This window comes from Dunckerocampus dactyliophorus, chromosome 9 (assembly GCF_027744805.1).
Source record: "Dunckerocampus dactyliophorus isolate RoL2022-P2 chromosome 9, RoL_Ddac_1.1, whole genome shotgun sequence".
Classification (NCBI taxonomy): Eukaryota; Metazoa; Chordata; class Actinopteri; order Syngnathiformes; family Syngnathidae; genus Dunckerocampus; species Dunckerocampus dactyliophorus.
Window position 1 is genome coordinate 2,913,846 of NC_072827.1, and position 27,105 is coordinate 2,940,950.

At 43.8% G+C, this 27,105-nt stretch overlaps 1 protein-coding gene across 2 annotated transcripts; it reads right to left on the bottom strand.

The window, feature by feature from the left end:
- Positions 1-20: 20 nt before the first annotated feature.
- rnf17 (ring finger protein 17) lies at positions 21-23,670 on the bottom strand. 2 transcript variants are annotated; one of them, XM_054787230.1, is made up of 38 exons: positions 23,508-23,670; positions 22,778-22,890; positions 22,610-22,707; positions 22,446-22,524; positions 22,204-22,293; positions 22,022-22,125; positions 19,423-19,591; positions 17,920-17,996; positions 15,069-15,143; positions 14,690-14,973; positions 14,443-14,532; positions 12,293-12,451; positions 12,045-12,216; positions 11,057-11,207; positions 10,772-10,959; positions 10,576-10,705; positions 10,333-10,495; positions 10,052-10,167; positions 9,861-9,978; positions 9,670-9,787; positions 6,050-6,289; positions 5,601-5,748; positions 3,810-3,922; positions 3,657-3,747; positions 3,437-3,558; positions 3,090-3,231; positions 2,904-3,015; positions 2,665-2,828; positions 1,929-2,048; positions 1,772-1,852; positions 1,579-1,695; positions 1,461-1,517; positions 1,276-1,386; positions 1,082-1,202; positions 741-876; positions 481-667; positions 305-407; positions 21-235 (listed from the first exon to the last, which is right to left on the bottom strand). In XM_054787230.1, exons 1-37 carry the CDS (start codon positions 23,572-23,574, stop codon positions 312-314), a joined length of 4,719 nt encoding a protein of 1,572 aa, XP_054643205.1. In that variant the 5' UTR covers positions 23,575-23,670; the 3' UTR covers positions 21-235; positions 305-311. The 2 variants fall into 2 exon arrangements, with proteins under 2 accessions (XP_054643205.1, XP_054643204.1); XM_054787229.1 differs by having other exon boundaries at positions 21-407.
- Positions 23,671-27,105: the final 3,435 nt, after the last annotated feature.

The following is a 27,105-nucleotide window of genomic DNA, read 5'->3' on the forward strand; positions in this document are numbered from 1 at the left end:
TGTGACAATCAGAGTCGGGATGCGTTGAAGAACAACAGGCTTTAATGTCCGTCTGTCTAATGCCGTCTGTTCTCAGTTTTGCACAGTCGAGTGATAAAACATGAGAAGCGTTGAGAAAGAAAAAACTTTGACCTTTCAAGAATGCGCTTCTGCCAAACAAACTGTTTTAGTGAAAGCAAGAACTTCCTTTGTGACGTGCAAATGAAAAACCCAACAGGAAGGACATCTGGTGAACCTGCAGAGAGAGGATGCAAAACTGAAAAATGAGAATTAAAAATAATAATAATAAAAAAAAAAACGGAACTGGATCTTCACTGAAGTTCAACAAGGCCGCTTTCCACCAGAGGCAAAAAGACCAAGTCCCCGTCTTCGTTGTAAAGCAACACCGACAGCTCCGGCTCCCAAGTCTGGACAAAACAAGCAGAGGAGATGCTTAGGAGAGACATCCTGCGCCCTCTTGTGGAGAACTAGGATTGGTACCTCCACTGATGCTGTGAGGTTGCCGTGCAGCAGGTCCATCATGGCCAGCGTGGCCTTCACGCTCCACTCTGGACTGTAGGGAAGCACCTCGCCCTCCACACTGGCACTTGGGGCCTTGAAGCCGGCCACATGGACCTTGAGGACCTGGACGGGAAACCGCAGCAGCTCCACGGGCATCTGACGCAGCCTGACAGGAACAGTTCTTCCCGTTGGATATGCTGCTCCACCAGCCCCGTTCCCCCGGGAGATTAGGTTCTTACTTGCTGGTGGGCACGGTGTCGTGAGAGCCGAAGTCCACATGCTGGACCAGGATCATGACGGGGTCTGCGCTGATGATCTCGATTATCTTTGCTCGGTAGAAGCTTCCGTTGCTGTACTCTGCCAGACACGGACCGCCTGGAGACCATCAAGCAGAAGAAGCCCAGTGTTTGTCTACTGCACTATTCCGTCACCTGGTGGCTTTTTATAGGTCTGACTGGGCGTCTATGGTTATCATCACACTTTGCCATCGCTGGTACTCTTTTGTGGAGGCATCTCAAAAGCCTCATGAAATGTTCTGACCTGCTGTTTGGATTTTGAGAAGTGTGGACTAGTTGGTTACCATAAGGGAAGTTGGTGAGTGCTTGCAGACCGTCCTTGTCGGCGTTGACCGTGGTCAGAAGCTGGTCCAGAGTTTCACCCTCCACCAGCAGGTCAGTGGTGTCCTTCCAGCACAGGAACAACTGTGGGGCCCACACGTCAGAATCTTTCCAACGTCTCCATGATGTCTTTAGGAGGACATTTCACGGTTGCTACCTCGTTGGGAGTCTGCAGGTGCCTCACTTGGACCTTCAGCTGCTCTCCCTCCCGAGGTGGGCTCGACTCCGTGAAAGGCCCCAGCAGCACCTCCTGAGGCTCCGTCAGACCCTGAAGACAACACACATGTTGACGCCTTCTCATTCAATAGCGTGACAAAGTGTCTACAAACTAATGACAAGCACCTCTGTGTCCAAGTCCCACCCGTCCAGGATGGTGACAGCAGATGGCAGGGAAGGTGTCTGCGGACGACGACGACGACACATTTAGATGAAACACACATTTGCACGCACACGCACACACCTTCAGTGCTGTGGAGTCCATCGTGACGTGTTTGTGGTGACACAGGATGGTGTTGAGCCTCATTCCGTCTATGAAGATCTCAACTGTCAGAGGTTGCCTGGGGTCACTGGGCACCTCCTGATGTGGACACACACAAACACAGCGCAGACTACCAACCTGTGTGCCCGCATGTGTGTGTCTATGTGCCTCTGACCAGCACGTCCACGTCCACATGGCGATACAGGAGTGTCTCCTTGAGAAGCTCCACTGCATTCTGATGCCAGCTGCCGCCAACCTGAGGACAAGGACGCCACCACTGTGTCGTGTGCAGTATTACACGGATATGTGCAGTAACACACACACGGTCTTACAGGGCTGACGCCGTGCAGCCTACAGGCCACGCAAAGCTGAGGAATGTCGCCACACAGCAGGCGGGGGTACACGTGGACCACCGGAATGTTCTCCACCAGGCCGTAGTCCACGTACTGCACCTGCAACCACAAGGACGCTTCTTTCACGGCAAGCATCCATGACTTGCAAGACCTCTAGCTGCCGACTCGGTACCAGCCCAGGTCAAACGGGACCTACTGCTGGTGAGTCCGTGCCAGCAGGACCCGGCACCAAACGGTCCAACCGACCTGGTCCCTGTGGGTGAACCGATGGCCATCCATTGAGTTAAAGCGGGTCAGCACAAGTCGCCCAACCTGAGCCGGTACGCCTCAAAGTGACTCAGAGCCAGCAGCTCAAAGGGATCCATAGAAGTGGGTCAATTTCACTCATAACCAGAAGGTGCAACACACACACAGGTTGAACTGCCTCAGAACCAGTACCAACTGGACAATACTGGTAGATAAAACCGATCCAATGGAAGTCAATCGAAGGGTCAAACGGACTCGGAACCAGCTGATAAACTCATTCAGGTTAAGTCAAACGGGCTCAGGACCAGAGGGTAAAGATAACTGCGAGTCTGTAAGCCAAGCTGACTCGGTATCCGCAGGTAAAACTAAGTTGGCACCGGTAAGTCCAACTGACTCAGGACCAGTTTGGGAAAGCAGCAGGTTAAAGCAAGTGCCTCAGAATGGTGGAAACCTCAAGGGTGTCTCTGACCTTGACATGTCCGCCCATGACCTCCAGCAGCTGACCCCGGTACCACAGCATGTCGGGTCCGATGACAGCGCAGCCCTGGACCGTCTTCCAGGTGTACGGCTTCTGATTGGGCAGCGTCTTCATGCTCTGCTGGATCTTTTCCCGCAGCTGCGCTAAAAGACACACTGATGGGGAGGAAGTGTTACCAGCACACCTCGTCTGTCAGCGGGAGAGGACAGGACGGGGTGGGGGCAACGCACCTGCATTTTGGGTTCTGGCGTAGATGAGGCCGTCCTCTCTTACGGCGGAGACGGTCATGTGATTGACGCCCAGCCGAGGCAGCTCAGGTGCTTTGTACAAGTCTGTTTTCACCTGCACGTGCACACAAACATGATGTCAGACGGGCAGTTAGGAACGTCAGATCCATCTGCTGTCAGTGTGGTCACCTTCTCAGTGGGCCTGGTGGTACGTGGGGTGGGTTTAGGGCGGACGGGCGGGGTTGGCAAGGAGGAAACAGGAGGCATCGGCATTGTTTTCGCCGCTTTTGAACCCTCCGCTTGCATCCTGCTTTCTTGGAGTTTTTCAGCTCTGCAAAAGCACACACACACGCACGCACGCACGCACGCACGCACGCACACACACACACACACACGCACGCACGCACGCACACACACACGCACACACACACACATACGCACGCATGCACGCACGCACGCACACACACACAGTTCAGGGAAGTTCTACGTCTACCTAACCAAACATGCATGTTTTGTGCTTGCTTGTGGACACGTACGCCGGCTTCCTCTCCCTGAGGGCGAGACCCTCGCTGGCCAGAAAGTCAGAGATGCTGACCAACTCTCCCATCTTGTCGGTGCACAGCAAGGTGACCGGTACCGGACGCTGATCCGTCAGCTCCTGGCAACCACGGACACACATTGGAACCGTGTCACAGCAGCAGAACTGGAGCATGAGGGTGTCACGGAGTAGTGGGGAGGGGAAGGTGCTTTTCAGACCTGGATGGTAATGAGAGCTGAGGCTCCTGACAGGTAGTAGGACATGAAGTCACAGGCTGTGGCGGTCCATGTGGGTTGGCCCCCTGCTGGCCTGATGGGAGGGAGTGTGTAGACAAACAGCTGAACAGTGTGTGTGCCATGTGTGTGTTTTACCTGATGTCCGTCAGCGAGCACTCCAGCGCAAAGGAACCCTCCAGTGAGGACGGCAGAGGCCGCAGGTTGCCTAAATCCAGCTTTACCTTGTTGCCGTGGTCACAGCGCTTCACCTGTTGCCAGGCAACAGAGACAAAATCACTTTTTTTTTTAATAAATGGTACCTTTCATCCACAATCCTTATGTGAAACATGACCACACGTGTCTCTTTTCTGTGTGCTCTAAAGACAGAACAACAGCTAGCAAAACAATGTGATATGACGCTAATCTGTACTGACTAGGAAACAAGACCAGCACATGAACAACTAGGAATAGACAATCAAATGATGTGGAAAGTATGAGCCCACATTCCATGTTTTGTTTATACACGGCGAGATGGGCCGTGTCGCGATATCATGTGCTACGTGCTCCATGTATCACGATCGATATCATGGTGACTTACTCCAGCTGGTCTGGGGCGTCTTTTCCAGTTTATTTTGAGCAGGGGTAAAAGAAGTTTCTATCCCTGCAGGGTTTGTTAGCGCCAACGATTCTTGGTTCGTTGTGATGCAACCTCGGCGGCGGCGGTTCTCACGAAGTCTGTCGTGATTTCTAGTAGCAAACAGACACGCACTTGACTCGCTTCTGTTGTTGACGGAAGAAGCGTTAGTTCCTATCTACGCGCTCTGTGAAATCAATGCAACCAGGGAAGACGTTCCGGTGATATTTCAAATGATCCCAATACAGCAAATTGCACATTGTACATGTTATCATGAATGTCCCTGTTGCTGCATGGTCACAGCATGGATAGAAAGCCTTGTTGGAGGTTTTTAGGAGGGCTTTGTAGGGGTGTCCTATGATGTGCATTGTTAGCTCCCTCATGCTAGCTGTTTTTCCTTTCTTAAACGCACAGAAAAGGGAAAGACATTAGTGATGTGTCGGGCTCGAACAAATTCACGTTGCTGGAAGTCGATTAGTTTTTTCCCCCTCATCTTTTTTCCTGTTGAAGGTGAATGTCATTGGTCAAGATGTGTGGGAAGTCTCTGTGTCCATGCCAAGTGGGGCGAGGGGCAGGGTTAAACACGCTGCGGTTCTCTTAAGAGTCGATTCGTTCGTGAGAAATGTGCATGAAGAGATTTGACCTAATTTGTCTATTGAGATGTGTCTGTGCTTTCATATTATATTGTAATCTATTTTCATAGCTGTTCATTGAGGTTGTAATTAATGTATTTAAATAATAAACATTTTACATTGGTAATTCATTTTACACAAATACACACCATCTGGTAATACATTCATTTAAGACAACAACAAAATCTGAGGAGCCGAAGGAGCCGGCTCTTTTTAGTGAGCTGATCCAAAAGAAGCTGCTCTCTAAAAAGAGCTAACATTTCCGTCACTAAAAGACGTGTGTGCTCATATTTCATATAAGGATTGTGGATGATGAAGTGCAGATTTCCTTTTAAAGGGACAGTTTGGATTTTTTGACATGAAGTTACATGAAGTTTGCAGTCCTTGTAGCGTGCAGCGATACAAAGAGAGAAAATATTTACTGATTTTGTGAGATTGTGAGGGCAGACTTTTTCGCGAAAAATGTTTTTGTGGTGTAAATGTATTATTACTCCTTTGATTGTTTTGAGAATCAAAAGGATTTAACTTACGTGAGGCCACCAACTAGGCGGAACTACTTTCCTCAACACCCAAAACCGACCAGAACTCAGCTCACGGGACGAAGTGGGGGGAAAGGTCACTGCTGATGGGGATGTCATGCATAACTTCATGTCAAAAAAATCCAGAGTATCCCTTTAATACCTCCACGACGCTGCTGGACGTGACATCGGAGCAGATCTGTCCTCGTTCCCAAACTCCGTTTATGTGAACTGCACAGGTCATGTCGGGCTTCCACTCCACTTCTTTAGCCTCCAAGCGCTCACACTCCTCCTTCAGAAGCTCATTCAACCTGGAAGACAAACTCCGACATTGTGTAGCCCGTTCACACCAAGCATGACAGCACCAGTACACAATGTACTTGATGTACTTTCCACTGGCAAATGTTGTAAAAGGAACCAAAATATCTGAACTGTACTGCATTTGTGCCATCCTAACACTGGTACACCGATCCAGGAATTGTCAAATCTGCCTAGCAACAAATGACCATGCACATTGCGGCTATGCTACTTCGCTAAAGCACATCAGACCATCATGTGTATGCCAGATTGCTATGGTCTTATGGAAACATTAAGTCTGCCTTTCACTCTGACCTCTTGAGCTGAGCGTCACTTTGGGCGAACTGGACGAAGAAGCTGCTGGGCGAGGCGACATGGCTCACTCGGACCTTCACGTCCTTCAAACTTTTGGGGAAGCTGAGCTGAGGCTTGAACTGAACCCCCCTGCTGTCGTGGCCGTCAGAAGGATCGAGAGCCCTATCGTCAGCATTCAGCCCAATCGGCAGGTCCCAGATGGCGCCATCGTTTGCGACCTCTGCGTCGGTGGACTTGAGTCTGCAGGAGAGGGAATTCCGCTTAGGGCGTACGCACACTCGGCCAATCGTAATGTGCCTGGGCCCACTTAAAAGCTCAAAAATATATAAGCACACCACCACTGGCTAGCGTATGTTACCCACAGTGGTGCGTTCAGGCGTCACAGCAAGTTCTTCACAAACTGCCGTAACCAAAAGTCTTGCCCGCTTCCTTCTTAATCTTCTACGTGGGATCATTTGGTTAAGGAAATGTTGACTCCCACTGCACCAAATGTTTGAAATTGCCACAATTGCGCCAAGGAGAGCACAAACCAGGGCAATGTGTGTCACGTCATGTTTTGTCTTCCCGGACGCATCACGTTCACAAGTCGGATTTTTTTGGCAATGTGAATGACCACATAACAAATTGGATTTCCACACACACAAAAAAAATCAGAATTGGTCGTCATACCCTGCGGTGTGAACGTAGCCCCAAAACGCAGCTCGCTTCCGCATGTTGGCACAATTGTAAGAGGTAGTAGCCTTGGGCCTGGCGCCATTCCTTGCAAACGCACATGCACGCATTTAGGTCTGTCACGATAACCAATAAATCAATTAACTGCACGATAAATACAAATTTGATCCTTTTGCCTGCCTTGATATATTGACATGTGCATGTGTGTTTGTTTTCCTCCTCTCTCTCGCTCGCTCACTCTGTCTACCACACAGGCTGGATGAAAAGAGGGTTCACTCTGTATCTGTCTCAACACCTGTGCACATTGGTTCTATAGCGGAATGAACAGAGTGACTGAACCCTCCTGTCATTCTGTGTCTTTGTCCCAGTGGGGAGCGGCGGGGCTGCTACGCACTGGCCGTGTATGTCGTGCGCGCGGCGATGGGATACCTTCTTGGTGCCTGTTGTGTATAAAACGCCATCTGATGTCGGTTTCAGCCCGTTTGCGCACCGTCATTTCGTGATGTGAAAAAGTTTGCGACAAAGACAAATAAGTAATACACAACGGTGGAATTTACCTTCACCTGCCGTGAAGTGTAACACCTCACTGTGCACCAAACGTATTTTGCTGCATCCAAAACATGTACTCTGACCAAACGTCACACCTCATTAAAGGTAAACAGCGTATTCCGCACAAAAGTCAATGAAGGAAGTGTACATGCAAATGAGCTGAAACACGATGTGAACTTCAGAGTATGTGTTATTTCTGGTTTTTTTTGTTAATATTCAGACAATAACAAAAGTGACACTGATTCAACATCAGAAATATTGTGATTTTTATTTAACCCATTGACTGCCAGCCATGTTCAGAGGAGAGAGCTCGATACTGCCAGAGTTACTGGGCATTTTCGCTGAGCTTTCAAGACCTCCAGAATGTTGAGGTTTAGGACTACATAAACATTGAAACTATCTAAAGAAACTTTAGACTCTCTTCTTTCATCAGGAAAAAAAAAAAAGTTTGTTTCAAGCCTTTTTGGGTCTTTTGATATTTGCAGTAGAACATAGGGTAGTTTCAGCAAAAACACCTGATTTTGACCAAAAAAACAGAAGCAAATTCAAGCAGAGTGACGGTGGGATCTGCTGGATGAATCCCTGCTGCTGACGATCCATACAGCAGCCACTCGTCAGAAAAATCAGGGTCGGGTTCTGAGTCATTAGACTCTGAACTGCTTCCGGTGTCGCGGCACATGGCTCAGCAACGCTAACCACTAGCTTGTTGCTTCGGCTGCTGTTGTCAACTGCATTTGCGTCTACGTCACCGACATCAAATCTATCTTTCGTGATCACGTCACTACTAAAGGCAGATCCACCGCCAGACAAGCTCTGTATTTTTTGTCTCCTCTCGGTTTCTGCATGTGTTTCGGCATTCCCCCCCCCAACCCACAATCCGTCTTTTTCATAGACAATCTGTCACTGCCGGTTGGAGGAAAAGAGAACTATTGCCCCCTACTGGGACAGAAATACATTGCCTACAAGTCAGAAATTCACGCACAAGATGAATAAGACTTTGATGTGTCGCTCCTGCAAAAAAAAAAAGCAAAATAAGTCAATAAACGTCTTTGGCAGTCAATGTTACTTTTTGAATCCGTCAATAGACATCTTGGCATTGAAAGAGTTAAGTGCCATTTTTGATGAGAGAGTGCATTTTATTTTCATTTGTTTTTGTTTAAAATTGATAGTTTATTTATATAAAAGCTCTTGACATTCCGATTATGAGAAATGAAAAGTTTATTGCTTTTGATACTCGCATTATTATGCCATATACTGTATTAGCATCACATTAACTCATTCAATCCCAGGCATTTTTCAACATTCAACCCCTTCAGTAGCAACCATTTTAGACGATTTTGACGCTTTTTTTTTTTTTTTTTTTTTTTTAAAAAGGCACACAGAATATTGTGTTCTATGACTATATAAACATGGAACCTACCAAAAGAAACATTAGACTCCCGTTTTTTTAACTTTTTCAGTTCTTTAGTAATCAGCACTAGAATACGTTTCAGGAAAATATCAGTTCCCGACTAGAAAAAGGGAGAAAACAAGCTTTTTGTGAAAGGAAACATATCAAGCATAACTTTCACTTGGACACAAATATTTTGCTTTTGTGACAGCTGAAATATCTAAACAGCTATACCAAAAGGGGTTGTTTTACATCCAAAATTTTTTTTGCAAATATAACACCATGAACTATTTACAATTTTCACATTTGGAACTAAACTGTCGTGTGTACGTGCGCATACGTTAAAATTTCCCTACCTTCTGCAGGCTACACTCCTCCATGCTCTTCCACGTCCTCCTTGCTGTCAAGTGCGCTTTTACAAGCAAAAGATCTATGCAGAGCTTTTACCAAATGCACATCTGCCACCTTGTGGCCATTTCTGTGGCTTAAACCTGCTCCAAAAGTGACTTCTTTTGGTCAGCAGTTGCATCATCACCTCTTTTTGCCTCTTGCGCAACAATACGTAAAAGACATTTAACTACGTCTTTGGTATCGGGCAATCAGGTGTATAAAAACGTATAAATATGTAATTGGTATTGAATGGATTAATGGAAAAAATGGGCTCAAAATGATGACAATAATATCGTTTATCGGCAATCATTTGTGGAACAATTATTGTCCAGCAAAATTTTGCGTGACAGGCCTACACGCAGGCAATGTAGCAAAGTCAAAGAATGACTGCAATCGCTTCATAAAAGTTATTCATGATAATCGCCATAGTTCATAACGGAATAAAATACAGAGTAAGAAAAATTGCAGTAATCCAGAATAGAATGCTTGAATCAGTGTGAATGCAGGCCAGCGGGGTTCTGGAGAGGGAGGAGAAATCACGGCACAAATGACCTAGTGCGAGTATGCCCTAAGAGACCATGATGGCAGGTGAAATGTGTCATTAAAAGAGTAATCCTACCCCTCTTTCGAGCAGGCTAGCTGCTCTGCAATTAGCACCTCAGCTATGTTAGTGACTGAGCCGATCGAGTCACTCTCATACAGTTTGACTGGCAGAGGTTCTGTCTTGGGGGATTTTTCTGGAAGGACACGAGGGGAAAGCCATGTGTTAAGCTGCTGCCTGTTGCAGTGAAATAAAAACATGCCGTCTACCTGTGGCCACAACTTCGAAGAGTTTGTGATGAGCCAGGCTGACGAAGCGACTGATGCAACCGTCACGCCACGTCTCTCCAGACAGTGGAAGCACGTCTGCCAGACAGCACCGGATGGCCTGCAAGACAAAAACATGTCCTTCTTACTGGAGCCAGAGAAGAAGTACACCGAAGAGAACGTTCTTATGTTACCAAGACTGGCAGGGAGAAGAACTCATCCTTTATCTTCCTCAAGTCGCTGACCAACACTGTTGCCTTTTTTCCAAAGTCAATGTAGTGGACTTCCACCTTTCTGTCCCCCGGATGACCTGAGAGACAGACACACACTTATCTTCTTTCTTCATTCAACTGCAATCATGGTGATTTTTCTGCATTGTGCTCCATTAGGTACACATTGTAACAAAATCTGTATCAAAAAGTCTGCCTCTACTGCTCTCATGTTGGACGTCACAGCAGTGATACAACATCCTCACCTATGACCTCAGCTCGGTACCACGAGTTGTCTTCAAAACGGGCCACACAAGCCTGTCCAATGACAGGACAGTAAATGACGAGGTCGTCATCTCCAGCTGTCACCTTGGCGTTGTAACAATCCTGAAGCTTGGCTGACAGCAACAAGGACTCCATGCTGTCAGTCTGGTGCGGACGTGGACACGGACTCTTTGAGTGAGATGGAAAACACACCTGACCATGGTGGACTTTAAATTCTTAAGTACCAGCTGAATGTAGAAGTCACCAGGGCTGTTGATGTGTGACACCACTGCGTTGTACTTGATGAGGATTTTGGGGTACACAGCAGAATAGTACTTGAGCGGCCTCCTGCCAGGCTTAACTGGACAATAAAACCTGCCAACAGTGGTAACATTCTGGAACGTATGACAAAGAATATCAAGAGTTTGGAGTCACATGTACCTGGCCACTTCCACAAACACCAAGTATTCTCTGACAGAAATAGCAACGTCACTGGATTGGTCCACTGGACCTCTCTTTAGGTCCACGAGCAGAAAGTCTCTGTCCTGACCCAAAGGATGCATTTCCACAGCAGCAGAACCCACCACTCTGCAAAACTCCACCTGTGCCTCTTGGCTCCACCCCTTTGTCTGAACACGCACGCACACGCGCACACACACACCCCCCCCACACACACTGCATGTTAGAGACTTGTAAAGTTACATTCAGTGAGGCTGCTGGTCTCACCAGGCAGTAGGGGACAAGATCCTTGAGGGAACACCGGACGGCCTGAGGAAAAAAGCGGGCCATCTCTGCATTCACAGCCTCGTTCACCTTTCTCAGGTGGTAATTTACATGGTTCACCAAGGACTCTGGAGTCGCGCCCTCCCTGCAAAACCTGTATGCAGTCCATCAAACTTTGTTGCTGCTGCATACCACATATATTGTGCATACTGTATACAGACAAGTGTTAGAACACACCTTTTAATTACTTAGACCAATCAGGACCTTAACCAATCAGGACTAGATGCCCTAGTTACAGTATATTCACGGTCTATGACATGGGTTCCCAAATGTTCTCAACCCAGGACCCACATCTTCCAATGGTCATTGAGTAATTTATTTATTTATTTTTTAAATGTATTATATGTTATTTTTTAAAATTTTTATTCAAGCCATTTTTCATTTTAATTTATTTTATTTTTATCTTATTTAATTCATTTTTATTTTTACATTTATTTTTTTATATTAAGTATTTTATTTAAATGTACTTTAATTAAATTTTACACTTAAGTCATTTTTATTTTTTTCACATTGAAGTCATTTTTACACTTATTAAAGTCATTTTTATTTTCAGAATTTTTTAAACTTTCATTCAAGTTTTTTATTTATACCTTCATCTATTTTATTTATTTTTTTCTACTTTTATTTTAGACAAACCAAGAAAAGGTGTCTTTTTTTTTTTTTTTAAATCGCCTGTCATCTTTTGAAACATTAATATACATCATTGTATATGTCCAAAGTGTATTTTACAGGAAGAGAAAATATTGCTAAATTTGACTTTAAAATGTGTCAGATGTGAGTTGTATGAGACATATTTTAATGTCGTTTTTGACTTGCTGCCTGCAACCCACTCAGAATGGATCTGCAGCCCACTTTTGGGTCCCTGCCCACCAGTTGAGCACCACTGGTCTATGATACCAGACATTTGTCACACGGTGGTGTTTCTTTTCACCTTTCCATGCTGATGTTCTCTGTGAAGCCGTAGTCAGTGAAGAAGATTTGCACGCTGCTAAGCTGGGAGACTGGGCAGACGTCCACTGTCCCCTCATGGCCATTTTGGAAGAGCTCCAGCACATTGGCCCGACACCAAAGACCGTCTTTGCCCTTTGCGAAGATCACAGAGCCTGTAAGGAAACAAATCCATGTTAGCCACCATACAACCATACACTATTTAGTTTGGAAGTCAAACACCGCACACACCAGTTTCCACTGTGTCAATGGAGGTGAAGCAGCTATTGTCTTGTGCACAAAAGCAGTTGACTTTCTTGGACAAGAGAGAATGTTCCCACTTCTCTGCCACGTAGCGTACATAGAAGTGACAGGGATTGACCACGTGTGTCACCACCACCAATTGACTGACTGAAAGGAAGACGACAAATGTTACTGCAATTCTTAAAGGATGCCAACTATAGAACAGAAAATCCATCCGTCCGTTTTCTTCCGCTTATCCGGGCCCGGGTCGTGGGGGCAGCAGTCTCAGGAAGAAGTCCAGACCTCCCAGTCTCCAGCCACCTCTTCCTGTTCTACTAGGAGTACACAAAAGGTGTTGCCAGGCCCGCTGAGAGACAACCTTCAGGCTCCAACCTTCCCTCATTCCTGAACAAGACCCTAATATTCTTGAACTCCTCCACCTGGGGCAGGACCTCCCTACCAAACCAAAAGGTTCAATCCGGCCTTTTCCGACTCAGAACCGTGGCCTCGGAAAATGAAAATGATAAAGTTCAAAAGTGGTGCACGCCCTTCTGTCCTGGCTGCTCAGTGCAAAACGGCTACGTCGACAACAATAACAATCAAATAAGAGTTTACCTTGTGAATGTTTTGGTAGTAGGGCTGTCAAAGTTAATGCATGAAGGTTCCTGTAACGGCACTATTTTTTTGACGTGCAATTAACGTGCGCACGTCCTGTTTGACCCTTGGCTCACACCGTAGTTTGAGGGAATGCAGCGGTGACTGTGAGCCACAAGCAGGAACAAATACTAAGGAGAAATGGACAAAAAAGGGTATTTTGATTGGTAAATTTAGATTGAAAGCCCGAGCAGATAGCTCTCACAACAAGACCAAAGTTATTTGTATCTACTGTCGCTGTGATTTGAGTCACCTGCCAGAGAGAAGCGCAAAGTTACTGGAGCACTGCCGGCCTTTTTTTTTTTGTCATTTATACAGCAGTACCTTGGCATACGAGTATCCCAACTAAGATGTGACCCGTCCCCTCGGCTGATTTTTTTGGGTTTTAAACTGCAAGCTAACATTTGGGTCACAAGCTGATATTTACTGGCAGGCATAGCTGAGGACAGCTATTTGGGAGCTTGTGTAAATGTGACCATGGCTCAAGACGAGAATGGATGGAATTAGCATTAGCAGTGCGCTAGCTAGTCACCGGGAAAGATTTTCAACACATCAACAAAACATACGTACATTATAGTGATCTAATTTATCTTATTCATTAAGTATTGTGTAAAACTAAGACAGGAAAAACATCAAATTAAAAGCACAAAATTAATTCAGACCCACCATCCACCAGTACGAGCCTGGATTTTGTTTTCCAGAGAGGTGCACCGCACAAATATGCACATTAGCATTCAATAAGGTCATCAAATCTTACCTTTATGCACTCCCACATAGCATTAGCGTTTGCGAAATATGAGGTGAAAGAAAAAAGTTATAGTAGTCTATCTGTGCAGAGTGGGACAAAGTTAGGTGCATTCAAGGAGCATCAAACAAAGTGGGACAAATGGCCGCTCCCATTAAACATGCAAAAACTGTGGGATTTCTAACTGTATATTATTTTTTTGAATCAAATAATGTCCCATATTTCCAAAATTGATATCCCTTTACATACAATTTCATGCATATCAAATCGTTTACCACAAAGAGATTTACAGCCCTAATTATTATAGATTCAAATGTGCGATTAATTATGAGTTAACTATGGACAAGATTTGGCGATTAAATATTTTAATTGACCGACAGCCTAAGTCATTTTATTAATCAGAATAATACTATAATAATTCTGTAAGTTATTATATTATAACCATAATATATTATTATAATTATTGTCAGAAGAGTCTAATAAGGGTATTGGTCATAAGGCACATTTAAACAGTTTTTTTTGTTTTGTTTTTTAAAGCTTTCCATTGTAACTACGTGTAGATTGCTGTTGCTCAAGAGTGGATTATGCTTCTGTGTAGTCTCTACAGCGTCCCCCTATACAGTCTATTTTCTTTTTTTACAAACTGGGGAGTATGGAAACTGAGGTTTGACTTTATCTGAAGAGCAGCGAAGCATATTCAAGCGCCAAAACATGTGCCGAATAAGTATAAACATGTGTGTATGTGGTAACACCTCCTTACCGTTCCTCCTACCACCATACATGTGCCTACTTCCTCTCCTGTGTGTCCTCCGTTTGTCATTGGCCAACGCAGGTCCAGTGGGAGGGACAACTAGACAAAAGACACAAATTGGTTGGTTTTGGGTCCTTCACATTTGAATAATAAAAACCCTCATTCTCATCTAATACAACTAAGACATTTCTCCCAATAGGAAATACCTGGCTCTATAGATACCACAGCTGCGGCCACAAGTTAAACCTACACATACCATCTTGTTGCTCCTCCTGTATCACCTCCTCGATGACAACGTCAGAAGGTGCGTGCTCCGAGGAGGAGGAGTTGTGACGACTAGGGTTGCTACGACGCGTCGGGCTCAGAGAGGCGCGGCGATAAGACGGACTCATCCTTCTTGTGCTCCTCTTCATCGGCTTCCGTGGACTCTCTGCTCTGCTGTGACTGAGTGGGCTGTTGGTTAAAGCCTGAACATGATGCTGGGGAGGCTTCGGGGTGAGGCCGCCATGTTGGTAGAGTGGGGGAGGCATAACAGGCAGGCTGAAATATTTTTTTATTTTATTTTATTTTTTTTTAATCTAAAGGATTCCAGCACAAAAGACGTACACATTCATCAAAAGATTAGTTAGACCTACGTGTTTGGCTTGCTCATGTCCATCTTGATAAACAAGCCCACACTCTGTGCCTGATGAAGTGACCTGAAAATAACACTACACCAAACAGACATATTATTTACAGATGTTTGATATTGACTTTTTACCAATACAGGCAATATCGTGGTTCCATTATTAATCCCTTGCTATATTGCGTTTTTTCAGAAATTAATAAATGATGACTGTTTCGTGGTAGACTATGGTCTATTATTAGTTGAAACACATTGAAAAACTAGGCTGCAGTAATGACAAACTACCTTAACTCTCCATGAAGTCATCCATGGCATGTTCAATATGATAAGAGTGAACAAAATTTCTCCTCCCATTCCGTGTGGAAGTGTTAACTTTTTGGCTTCATAAGCTTAGAAGAAATAAATGAGGGACAACTGTATAGTAATCCCTTGTTTATCATGGTTAATTGGTTCCAGACCCAACAGTGACCAGTGAATAAACAGAATATTTTCATAAGAACATAGAAAACCTGTTTACGACCTCCTACATACGGTTTGAAACATTATTAGAGCCCTCTAGACATGAAATAACACGCCTATAACTCAACATAGTAAACATAAGAGACACTAAGCCATAACAGACTGACACCTGTTCTTTTTTTTACTTCCTGTTCTGTACAGTACTTCCTGCGGTGGCTACTGTCTCATCAATGTAACATTACTGACACCTAGTGACCGGTGTAGAATACTACATATCATCACAACATGTTTGAATGCATCTTCTAAATGCCTTAAGTTTGTATTTTACTTCATTTATCAATTTTTATATTTGAAAATGCTTAATTTAGGCCAAAATACCTACAACTTGCTTAAATGTGCATATTTTTTGACAAACAATAGGCCGTACTCAACCAGGAAACAGGAATCATTTATTAATACATTTTTGCAAAATGGAGCAAAGCTGCAAAATTCAAAGTGGCGAGGGATTGCTGTATCCAGTATTGTCCAGCACTTCATTGAAAATAATGGATTTGGTTTTATATAGTACCCTAAGCGCTTCACAGTGAAGTGAACCCATTATTCATTCATTCTGGTGGTGGTAGACACAGCTGCCTTGGGGTAGACTGACGGAAACGTGGCTGCCAATTCGCACCTCCAACCACCACCTAACGTTCATTCACCAGTGTGGGCAGCACTGGGGGCAAGGTGGGTGAAGTGTCCTGCCCAGGAACACGACAACAGTGACTGGGTGGAGGTAGCAAGGATCGAACCAGTAACCTTATTAACGATATCAACTGATACTGATACAAGGAGCAAAACGTTCCTTAAAGTAATGTCGGGTAACATCTGGTATAACGAATGAACACATAACGTCTCTTTTACTGCGATGCCTCTGGATGCATTTCTTGATAGTGCAAAATAAGAAAAATACTGCAATATGCAATTAATATAACAAATATGCCATTTTGTCTCAACAAAAAGTAATTTATAAAAATCATGAGCAACAGTCGACTAAAATAACTTGCTCTCCTACTATCAACAAGTAAGACAGCTAATGACCATAAATTCCGGTGAATAAGATGCTACTTTTTCCTGAAACTTTGAACCCTGCGGCTTATACAGCGCTGCGGCTAATTTATGGCTAAATTCTAATCTTGTGACATCACCTTTATTTAAGAACTACTACACTGTAAAATTCATTCGTTAACCTTACTTTAAAAAAAAAACAAGTAAATGGAACTTAATGCTTAGAGTTGACCACAACAGTTAACGTTTTACTTTGGTACACTCAAGTGAGATGAACTTTTTTCCCATAAGTTTGTTCTACTTATTTATCAGAGTTGCGAGGGTTATTGGATTTTACAGTGTACTAATTGTTTAAATACTGTGCCTCTCGTGAGTCAGTGAGGAATCACCAGCTATCAGTACACTCACAACCAGCTTGTCAACGCACTGGAAGTCAGTGTATATACCAGTATAACATTACAGTCTGACTCACGGTGTCACACTTTACTAACAGCACTAAATTCATCACACAGCAACTTAATACTCAAAAGGTGTATATACAAATATACAAACATGTTGCAATATGAGTTTAAAATAATAATAAAATTAAAAAAAACATTTCTTCCCAAGTTTTCCCATACGGCATTGCATCTGAGCAACACATTCATTGGGGCGCTGCAATGACGTCAGCTTTCCTCTGGGCTTTGGACTCTGGGTCCTCTGGCTCCCTCTGGTGGACCAAAGCAGCATTGCAGATTTCTATACTCCTCCAATGAAATGGTTTTCTCAAACAAAATGCATTATGGGAACACTTCAAAATGTTGGCTTTTTCAAATGTTATACTCTTATTGATACATGTTTCAATATTTCTGAGGTATACCATTTGAGTGTTAGTTGCTGTGTGATGAGTTTAATGTTTGTAATATGAAACCGTGAGTTAGACTGTTATATTGAGAAATGACATCTTGCAATTTCCAATGGGTTGACAAGCTCACTGGGAGTTTTTTTGCATAGCTCATGATTGGCTCCTGTCAAATAGAAAGCTGACTAGTCCTCACGGACTCATGCACACCACAATATGCCACGCGTGCTGCTTATACACCGGTGCGGCTTATACAGCTAAATTTACGGTAAATACCATGATTTGGAAAGCTACAAGACCAAACTCAAGTTTTATTTACAACCTGAAGGCAAAACTTGCTAAGTGGAGCACGACATCATCACTTGAGCGCCACAAAAAAATCAGATACTGATATGAACCGATATGTAATTTTTATGTCAATAGCGGCAAATCTAACATCCTTAATATTATTTATATTCCTGTGCATACAATTATCATGGCTGCATGAATGCTTAACTCTCTCTTAGAGACAAACCTCATTCCAGAGCCCAAGGTCAGGCACTTCATACCGAAGGACTGGTTATCCACAGGGGCCTGCAGAGTCTCCAAAACCTGTCACACACACATATGATTTTAATAGCTACTGCCAGTGAAATGCAACTGTTTTCATCATACAGTAGTACCTCGTATATGGCAGTTAATTGGTTCCAGAACAGACCATGAGAAGTTAATTTTTGCCAAGTAGGAGTCTTTATTTATCAATGAAATATTTTCGTAGTTGGAGCATAGGAAACCTGTTTACAATCTTCTAAATACGGGTTTTAACATAATTAGAGCCCTCTAGACATGAAATAACAGCCCAATAATCACCTTTGCATTTGTATTACCCAATATAATAAACATAACCAGAGAAAATAAGGCATTTAAGACATAAATGAAACTTTGTTCTTGTGTATCGCAGGAAATGTGTTCGGTGTGGCGAACAGGAAGTGATGGGTTGAGTTTTAGCTTGTCGTGGGTTACTGCCGTAACAGTAGCCTGTGTTATTCAGATTTTTATTATTGTGCCTGTTGTGAGATCATTTAAACCTGCAATAAAAAAAAAAAGCCTGTTGCCCTAGCAATCAAGTCTGGCGATTATCTCACCAAACAATTACTGACATCTAGTGACCAATGACGAATACTACATTCACAATTTGAATGCATCTTCTAAACGCCATTTTTAACATGTCCTATATTACAAATATATTATTTCTTCAATAAGCATATTGAATCATGTCATAAGATATTGCATTTAACGTCTCACTTTAACAATCAATAACACTACTGTGTACCGTATTTGTGTTTGTTATTAAGTTGTGTTTTGCTTACAGAGTTTTTACACGTTAACTTCAAACAAATCTGCAGAAAATTAATATCAGGTACACAATCAATGGTCCAACACAAGAGATGTATCGGAAATAAAGAAAACAACTTTTTGGCAAAAAAAAAAATGTACAATTTGCTTAAATATGCATATTTTTGACTAATAAGCCATATTCAACCACGAAACCTCGTGATTTATTAATATATGTTTGAAAAAGAGTGATAGTGTGAAAATGCGAAATTCAAACCGCAATGTGGCGAGAGACACTTCGATCCATCCATTTTCAATGCCGCTTCCCCTCATTAGGGTCGCGGGGGCATGCTGGAGCCTATCCCAGCTGACTTCGGGCGACAGGCGGGGTACACCCTGGACTGGTGGCCAGCCAATGGCAGGGCACATATAGACCAACAACCATTCCCACTCACATTCATACCTATGGACAATTTAGAGTCACCAATTAACATAAAATGCATGTTTTTGGAATGTGGGAGGAAACCGGAGTACCCGGAGAAAACCCACGCACACACGGGGAGAACATGCAAACTCCACACAGAAATGCCCAAGGGAGAATCAAACCCCATCTCCAGACTGTGACTGTGTGGCCAACGTGCTAACCACTAGACCATCGTGCGGCTTGTATTCTCATTATTAGTGTGAACTTGAAATTGCGCACCTTATCCAAGTCACCGTATTGTTTCAGGAAGGGCACACAGCGCACTTTCTTGACTTTCTGCATGGCATTCTCCAGCAAAGTGATCCTATCTTTGACACTGCACACCTCTGCCTGGCTGTTGGAGAAGCGAGCTTCCAGTTTGTTCAGCTGACTGAGCTGCACATCTCGCCTATGGCACAAAAGAAACAGTACTAGTAAGTAACAGAACTCTGGCGGTGCTCCAAATCACACACTGTCCCACATCTGTGACTGTTGTTGCACACTTACTGGAAATGATTATAATAATAATGGATTGGTGTTATATAACGCCTTCTTACAAAGGTACTCCAACCGCTTCACAGAGAAACCCATTATTGATTCACTCCACAGTCCACTCCACTATACCTGTAGCCACAGCTGTCCTGGGGTAGACTGATGGAAACATGGCTGCCAATTCGCACCTACAACCCTCTTCAACCACCACCAAACATTCATACAGCCATGTGGGCGGCACTGGAGGCAAGTGGAAGTGTCTTGCCCAAAGACACAACAAATGGCTGTGATGGTGAAAGCAGGGTATGAACCACCACTCCTAAGCCACTGCTGCCACAATAATATTAGGGGTGTAACGATTCATCCACTACACCGATGTATCGATTTATATTCCTATCGTACAACAATATTGGTCTGTGTTCAGAAAGCTTCCATTCCGGACGACATATATCGATCTAACATCGTTTAAAAGGGTAATCAATCAATTGAATCAATACTAGAAAATAAAGCAATGGATTTAAGCACGGCTTCACACATATATATATATATATACACATAAATATACATATATATATATACACATATATATATATACATACATATATATATACACATATATATATATATATACTATATATATACACATATATATATATATTTTTTTATCAGCACTTTTAATGATGAAGGTGTAAAACGTTACTCATGTAACAGTTTGATTTGCTGAAAGTTGATTAGTCATGCCTGTTGAGCGGGGCGCACGAATGACGTCACGTAAAGGCGACTGTTGTGGTTACCAAGGGTTACAATGCGGATGCACATTGCAGTTGAATAAACAGAGCAGACACATCCTCTCCAAAAAGCACGAGTTTGAGAGTTTTTGTCCTGTAAAGAGCGACTCTAGACGCTCTCCTCTTCACTACACCCTACACTCGATGCAGTCTGCCTGTGGTGTCATCGCCACGCTTTATACTGGATTTATACTTATGGACTTATACCCGATTCCCTTACAAAAAAACTACGGGAATCTAGGAAAGTTTACCTGCACTGACCAGCATCCAGGTATTTATTTCACAGTCAGACTGGTTGAATTTTTGGCTAAAAAGTTACTGCATCACATCCGATCGTATCGTATCGTTCTAAATGAACCAATATCGTTCTTGAATCATATCGACAACAGCAAATCCTGATATGAATCGAATTGTTATTAAAACAAATCGTTACACCCCTAACTATTACGAATATTTATCTGCTTCCTCTTCTTCGGATTGTGAATCGCAACCACTCCAGTTTGCCCCTCCCCTTCCGCCACATAGCCAAGGTGGCGATAACTGCGGGTGGTTATGCTCCATCGCTGCACATTCACCATTTGGGACATGTTGAGTGCAACATCCTGGTGCCGACACTGCATTCCGCCGTACTTCTCAGTGTGTTCCAACTAAAGGGGATCACACTTCTCAGCCTCCCTGGGAAAGTCTATTCCAGAGTGCTGGAGAGAAGGATACGCCCGTAGTCAAACCTTGGCTAGTAGGTGCAATGTGATGTTTGTCCCGGTCGCGTAAAACTGGATCAGCTCTACAACCCTTGCTCTACTGCAAGGGTACATGGGAGTTTGCCAAAGCAGTCTACATGTGCTTTGTGGAATTCAACCATGAGTACGAGATTGGAGGCACATGCTATTCGGTCATTGTACAACCCGAGCAGGAGCCTGGTTCTCATTGCCAGCAGTAGGCTCAGCCTGTTCCAGGTGAACATCGGCCTCCGCCAAGACTGTCCTTCGTCACCAGTTCTGTTCACAATTTTCATGGACAGAATTTCTAGGCGCAGCCAAGGCGTCGAGGGAGTCCAGTTTGGGGGCCTAAGGATCTCGCTATTTGCAAATGATGTGGTCCTGGTGGCCTCATGAGGCCGTGACCGTCGACATTTACAGGGGCAGTTTGCAGCTGAGTGTGAAGCTTCTGGGATGAGACTGAGCATCTCCAAATCCGAGTCCATTGTTCTCAGTCGGAAAAGGGTGGAATGCACCCTCCGGGTTGGGAGCAAGGTCTTGCCCCAGGGAGAAGTTCAAGTATCTCAGGGTCTTGTTTACGAGTGAGAGAAGGTTGTAATGCGGTTGCTGCACCTGACCATCGTGGTGAAGAGAGAGCTGGGCTGGATGGCAAAGCACTCAATTTACCGGTCGATCTATGCTCCTGTCCCACCCTCGCCCACGGTCATGAGCTTTGGGTCGTGACCGAAAGAACGAGGTCGCGGATACAAGCTGTTGAAATGGGTTTCCTCCGTAGGGTGGCTGCGCGATTTGAAACACAGTCTCTGGCTCCATGCTAGAAGGTGCCATTTGTAGTTGTACCACTTCTGGGTGGCGTTCAGCGCGTTGTCAGCAGCCTGGTTGATCTCTGTCTCCAGTCGGGTTCGCTCTTGCTTGACCTGCTCGGCAAAGCCTGTAGTCAAGGTCTGCACAGATGGAAACACAAGTACAGCTCAGTGTTGTGTTTACTTAAGTCTACAACCTCAATGGAGTGAATATTCCACCTCGTGTAAATACTCCAGTTTGGCCAGATTTTCTGCGGCTGTGGCCAATGCTTCGTCTATGGCCTTCTCAATCTCCTCAAGATTCACTGGCTGATGGAAACATTGTACATCAACAATCATCATATAGTTAAGGCCACAAATGTTTTTACTTCCTCTCTGGTTATCTTCAGACACATTTCCAAGTTGCATTCAGAATGAAATATGAATCATATATAAACTTAGTGCCCCAAAGCCAAACGTACCTGCTCCTCATCGCTGTTGCCATCGACGTTTGGGGATGCATACATTCTTATGCGACTGTTTGACTTCTCAAACCTCTGGCTTTGGTACACAAAGGTCGTGTCCCTCATTAAAATTTGTACTGTTAAAACAAAACATTGGCTGCACCTTCAGAACAGTGTTTCACCTTCTTGTCTTGTTCATTTTAATTGTGTAGATGAGGCCAATGATCCGTGCATCCTCCTGCAGCCCAAATACGCCCTCTTCTGGTAGGCTTGACGCAACCTGTAGCGAAAGAACTTAATTAACAGAGATAAAGGACGATAAGTGACGAGTAGGTTATTGTCATTTTTACCTCACACTCAGGGCACCTCACGACGTTGCTGCACTCAATGGACTGCAGGCAGGATGTGCAGAAGATGTGGCCACATATCAACACGCGAGGTGGATTCCCTTCAACTTCATTTTCTAAGTGCATGGACAAAAAAAAAACATTAGGTCAGAACAGCACATGAAGTCAACTACTGTAGTACCTCCTGTGTGAGCTCTGATTGTTTTGTATGAAACAGAAAGCAAATGCTAGTAAAAAAAAAAAAAAAGGGCAAGAAATGCAAAAAAAAGAGCGACTCCAGTCCACTGGGTGGCAGTGTGGAGGGGAGATCACAAAGTGCACATGTGCCTAACGTGTAGATGTATTACTTTTAGGCCAAGATGAAGTAACTTAAACTGCTTTCTTACATTCCCACCTCTGCTGACTACCGTACTTGTAAAAGGCATCGAATTTTAACTTTAAAGGCTTCATGATTATCTCACTTCATGAAAGTAAATATTTTAACGCAGTTCTGCATCAAACTGACTGAAAAGTGGTAAGACAAACATATCCTGACTCATCTGAAATACTGTGATGATCTTCGTTCACAAATTACCATATCAACTAACAAGTTTAACTCTAAGCGCTGGTGCGCCAACATCAAAAGGTAATACCTCCTATTGCCGCTAGCTCGGTAACTATCTAGCGCTGCAACTTGTAGTAAAGATAAAGATGTTATCGGTTTATCGCCATGGAAATACTTTAAACATACTACCGGGTAGCGTGTACGCATTCCCGCAGAAGCTGCAAATGACGGCGCTGGGGTGGTCGTCGTGTTCCATTTTTGATGAAGATGACACACCTATTAATGGCAGCGGCTATTAAGCGTCCAAGAAAAAATGGCGTCGTTCATCACGTGACCGACATTCATTTCTTAATGCTAATGCTGTACAATAATGTCTTTTCTGTATAGAAAAATCGTACTGTAAGAAAACAAAGGCTCTCTTTTCAAATTTTACTGGACAAGAAATCACACAAAAAATCTGAAATAATAGAAGCAAATACAGCATTTGCAACTTCTCAGGCATGATGTCACAAGCAGCAGAGTGCCCTAATGCTGGTCAATTTAATGGCCCAATGAAAACAATTTAAAAAAAGAGGACATTTTCATCATTTTCTGAAACCAACCAAACAAAAATAGGTTAGCCAGGACAGGAGATGAAAGCAAAACATGTCCTATATTACAAATATATTATTTCTTCAATAAGAATGTTGAATCATGTCATAACATATTGGATTTAACGTCTCACTTTAACTATCAATAACACTACTGTGGACCATAGTTGTGTTTGTTATTAAGTTGTGTTTTGCTTCCAGAGTTTTTACACGTTAACTTCAAACAAATCTGCAGAAAATGAATATCAGGTACACAATCAATGGTCCAACACAAGAGATGTATCGGAAATAAAGAAAACACGTTTTTGGCACGTAATTTAACAATGTTCTTGTTAGCAGTTCGAGTGTATTGGTGCACAGCAACAAACAGTTTCTATATACTGGTTTTAAAAATTTTACTTACAGTACCTTGAGTATTATATTATTTGTTGCCTTGCCTTATCTTGTTATGTGACTAAATATTAATGACTACCCCCCAAAAAATACTTAACAGGTTTCCATACATATTATAAATATATATATTTATAATACTTAACGCATTTTTGTAAATAAAAGCAAAACTTGAATCACCAGACATTAAATTGATCTTGAAGTGTTTTCCTCCTGACCACTAGGTGGCTCTATCTTTCTATGTATCTACTGTATCTAATAGACTTACCAATTGCACACGTCATTGTGCATGAATGTAACAATAACCTCCTCTTACATCCTTTGTTCTCCACCCTCATTTTAGTGTATGGCGCATCTCATCCATGCCATCATCACCTCTGCCTGAGGACAAGGATGTCCAACCACCGCACTGAAGCATCTTTAATCTGGAGTGACACCCACAGAAGAGAAGAGCAGAAAGGCGAGGAGACATCTCTTTGCATTAAAGGTACATAAAATAGTATGCTGCAACGCTGGCCAAACTTTAACCTTCACGTTGCGTCCATCCCTGGAGGCGTAGGTGGCGATGCAGCACATCAAGAGCCCCTCTTCCCCTTTAGAGCTGACAACCCTGCACAATACCCCCCGCCCCCCAAAAACCCACTGTGTGAGTGTCTGCATACATGTTGATTGGAAGTGAAGTGGTTTGGAGGTGTGACACCGCCTCCAGGTGTAAAAGGCACCTAATCTGAGGGAGGGAAAGCATCCTTTGTCCGTTGTATCACATCAAACCTCACAGGGACAATGTGGACAAACTCCAATGAACTGCTGTTTATGAAGTTTACAGTGGTTGTAATTGTGACTAATGGCCTCATTCACGCATTGTGAAGGCCTACTCCATTCACCCCCCTTCGCACTGCAGTATATAAAAGGACTGCAGACATGGCACTCGAGGACATCCCTTGTCTCTTGTTTATGTTCCTCTCATCCTATAAGGACGTGTAGCAAGGTAAAACAACACGCTTACACCATGTCATCAGAGCATGACACTGATATTTCGACGTGAAAACAGCCTAATTTACAGTTTAATGGTTCATTTAGCCAGCTAATTTGGACGTGCATGCACCAACGACATTCTGCTCAGTGAAAATAGAGCTTTTAGTGGGGGAGGTGTGGTCTGAAGATGGAAGGACAATGGAGACACATGGCTTGGAACATGCTCTCGTTGGTTATTTAGTGGCACAAAAACATACACTATATCAAACTCCATCCATTTTCTATGCCGCTTCTCCTCATTAGGGTCGCGGGGTACACCCTGGACTGGTCGCCAGCCAATGGCAGGGCACATATAGACAAACAAGCATTCACACTCACATTCATACCTATGGACAATTTAGAGTCACCAATTAACCTAACATGCATGTTTTTGGAATGTGGGAAGAAACCGGAGTACCCGGAGAAAACCCACGCACACACGGGGAGAACACGCAAACGCCACACAGAAATGCCCAAGGGAGAATCGAACCCAGGTCTTCCCGATCTCCAGACTGTGACTGTGTGGCCAACATGCTAACCACTAGACCCTTATATCAAACTCATTATATACACTATAACAAATTGGGGGTGCATGAGAAAATGGAAAGGAAAACCACATCGTCATTTACGAGCAAGTGTATTGCACAACACAGCAGCAACAGAACCAATGTTGTACCATATTTTCTATAATGTCGCATCAGTCAAAAAATGCGTCATGAAGAGGAAAAAAAGATATTTCAGTTGCTCTGGAATATAAGTTGCATTTATTTAGACATTTTTATCACAAAATTCAAGACCAAGAACATACCTCAAATGTGGAAAGGCAAGTTACTCAACTACAAAATAGCACACAGACCAACAGGCTGAATAGGTGTCCGGTATTCAGTTACACAAGAACATAAAGAACAAACCTGGGAGGCTGAAAAGGCTAAATTAACGTAAGCCGGTGAGACCAACAAGCAAGTTACAGGTAGGCAAGTTCACCGAGCTCCCGATCTCATTCCGGATCGCTGAATCTATTGAATTCTTCAACCTCTGTGTTGCTTCTGAGGGGACACACATTCCCAAAATATGCCTTTTGGCTTAATTGGTGCCCTTCGATTGGCTGCCCACCAGTCCGGGGTGTACCTCGCCTCTCGCCCAAAGTCAGCTGGGATCGGCTCCAGCATACGCCCACCACTGTAGTGAGGAAAAGAGGCATAGGAAATGAATGAACGAAGTCGCAGGACCAGCCAAAGTATGAAAAAAGTGCGACTTATAGTCTGGAAAATACGGTACGACCATTGTTGGCGGGCAGAGGCCCCACTCCATTGTATCCTAGCGAGTGTCATTTTACACCACTGAAGAGCCAAAACATTCCTGTCTGGACCTGCCTCCTCCTTTAGAGGATAAATAGATTGGATCTTGTACCAAGCTCTCAGACTACAGCTGCCCTATCTAGTCTGACCGGTGTGTGTCCCACCTAGTCTTTGAACATGAACTGATGGGGCTACTAGTGAGTGGATACACAGACAGAGTGCTAGCATTTAGCAAATTAGCAAGCAAACGCTAATATGAATGAAGGCACAAATGTTTCTGAGCCGAATGCCACAGCTCCAGTGTGGATGTGCAGCTGAGCCTTCGTCCCGACAGGCGGAGTAAATTTAAAGCGAAACAGCACAAAATTGTGCGCACTCACAGACAGTGTCGCTGTCTACACTGCAAAAGGAATTCAACCTTTCAGCATGGTTGAAAAGCCAACATTTGGAGAAACGTTAGAAATGTTTGACAGACAGTAGGAATTGCATGGGAGA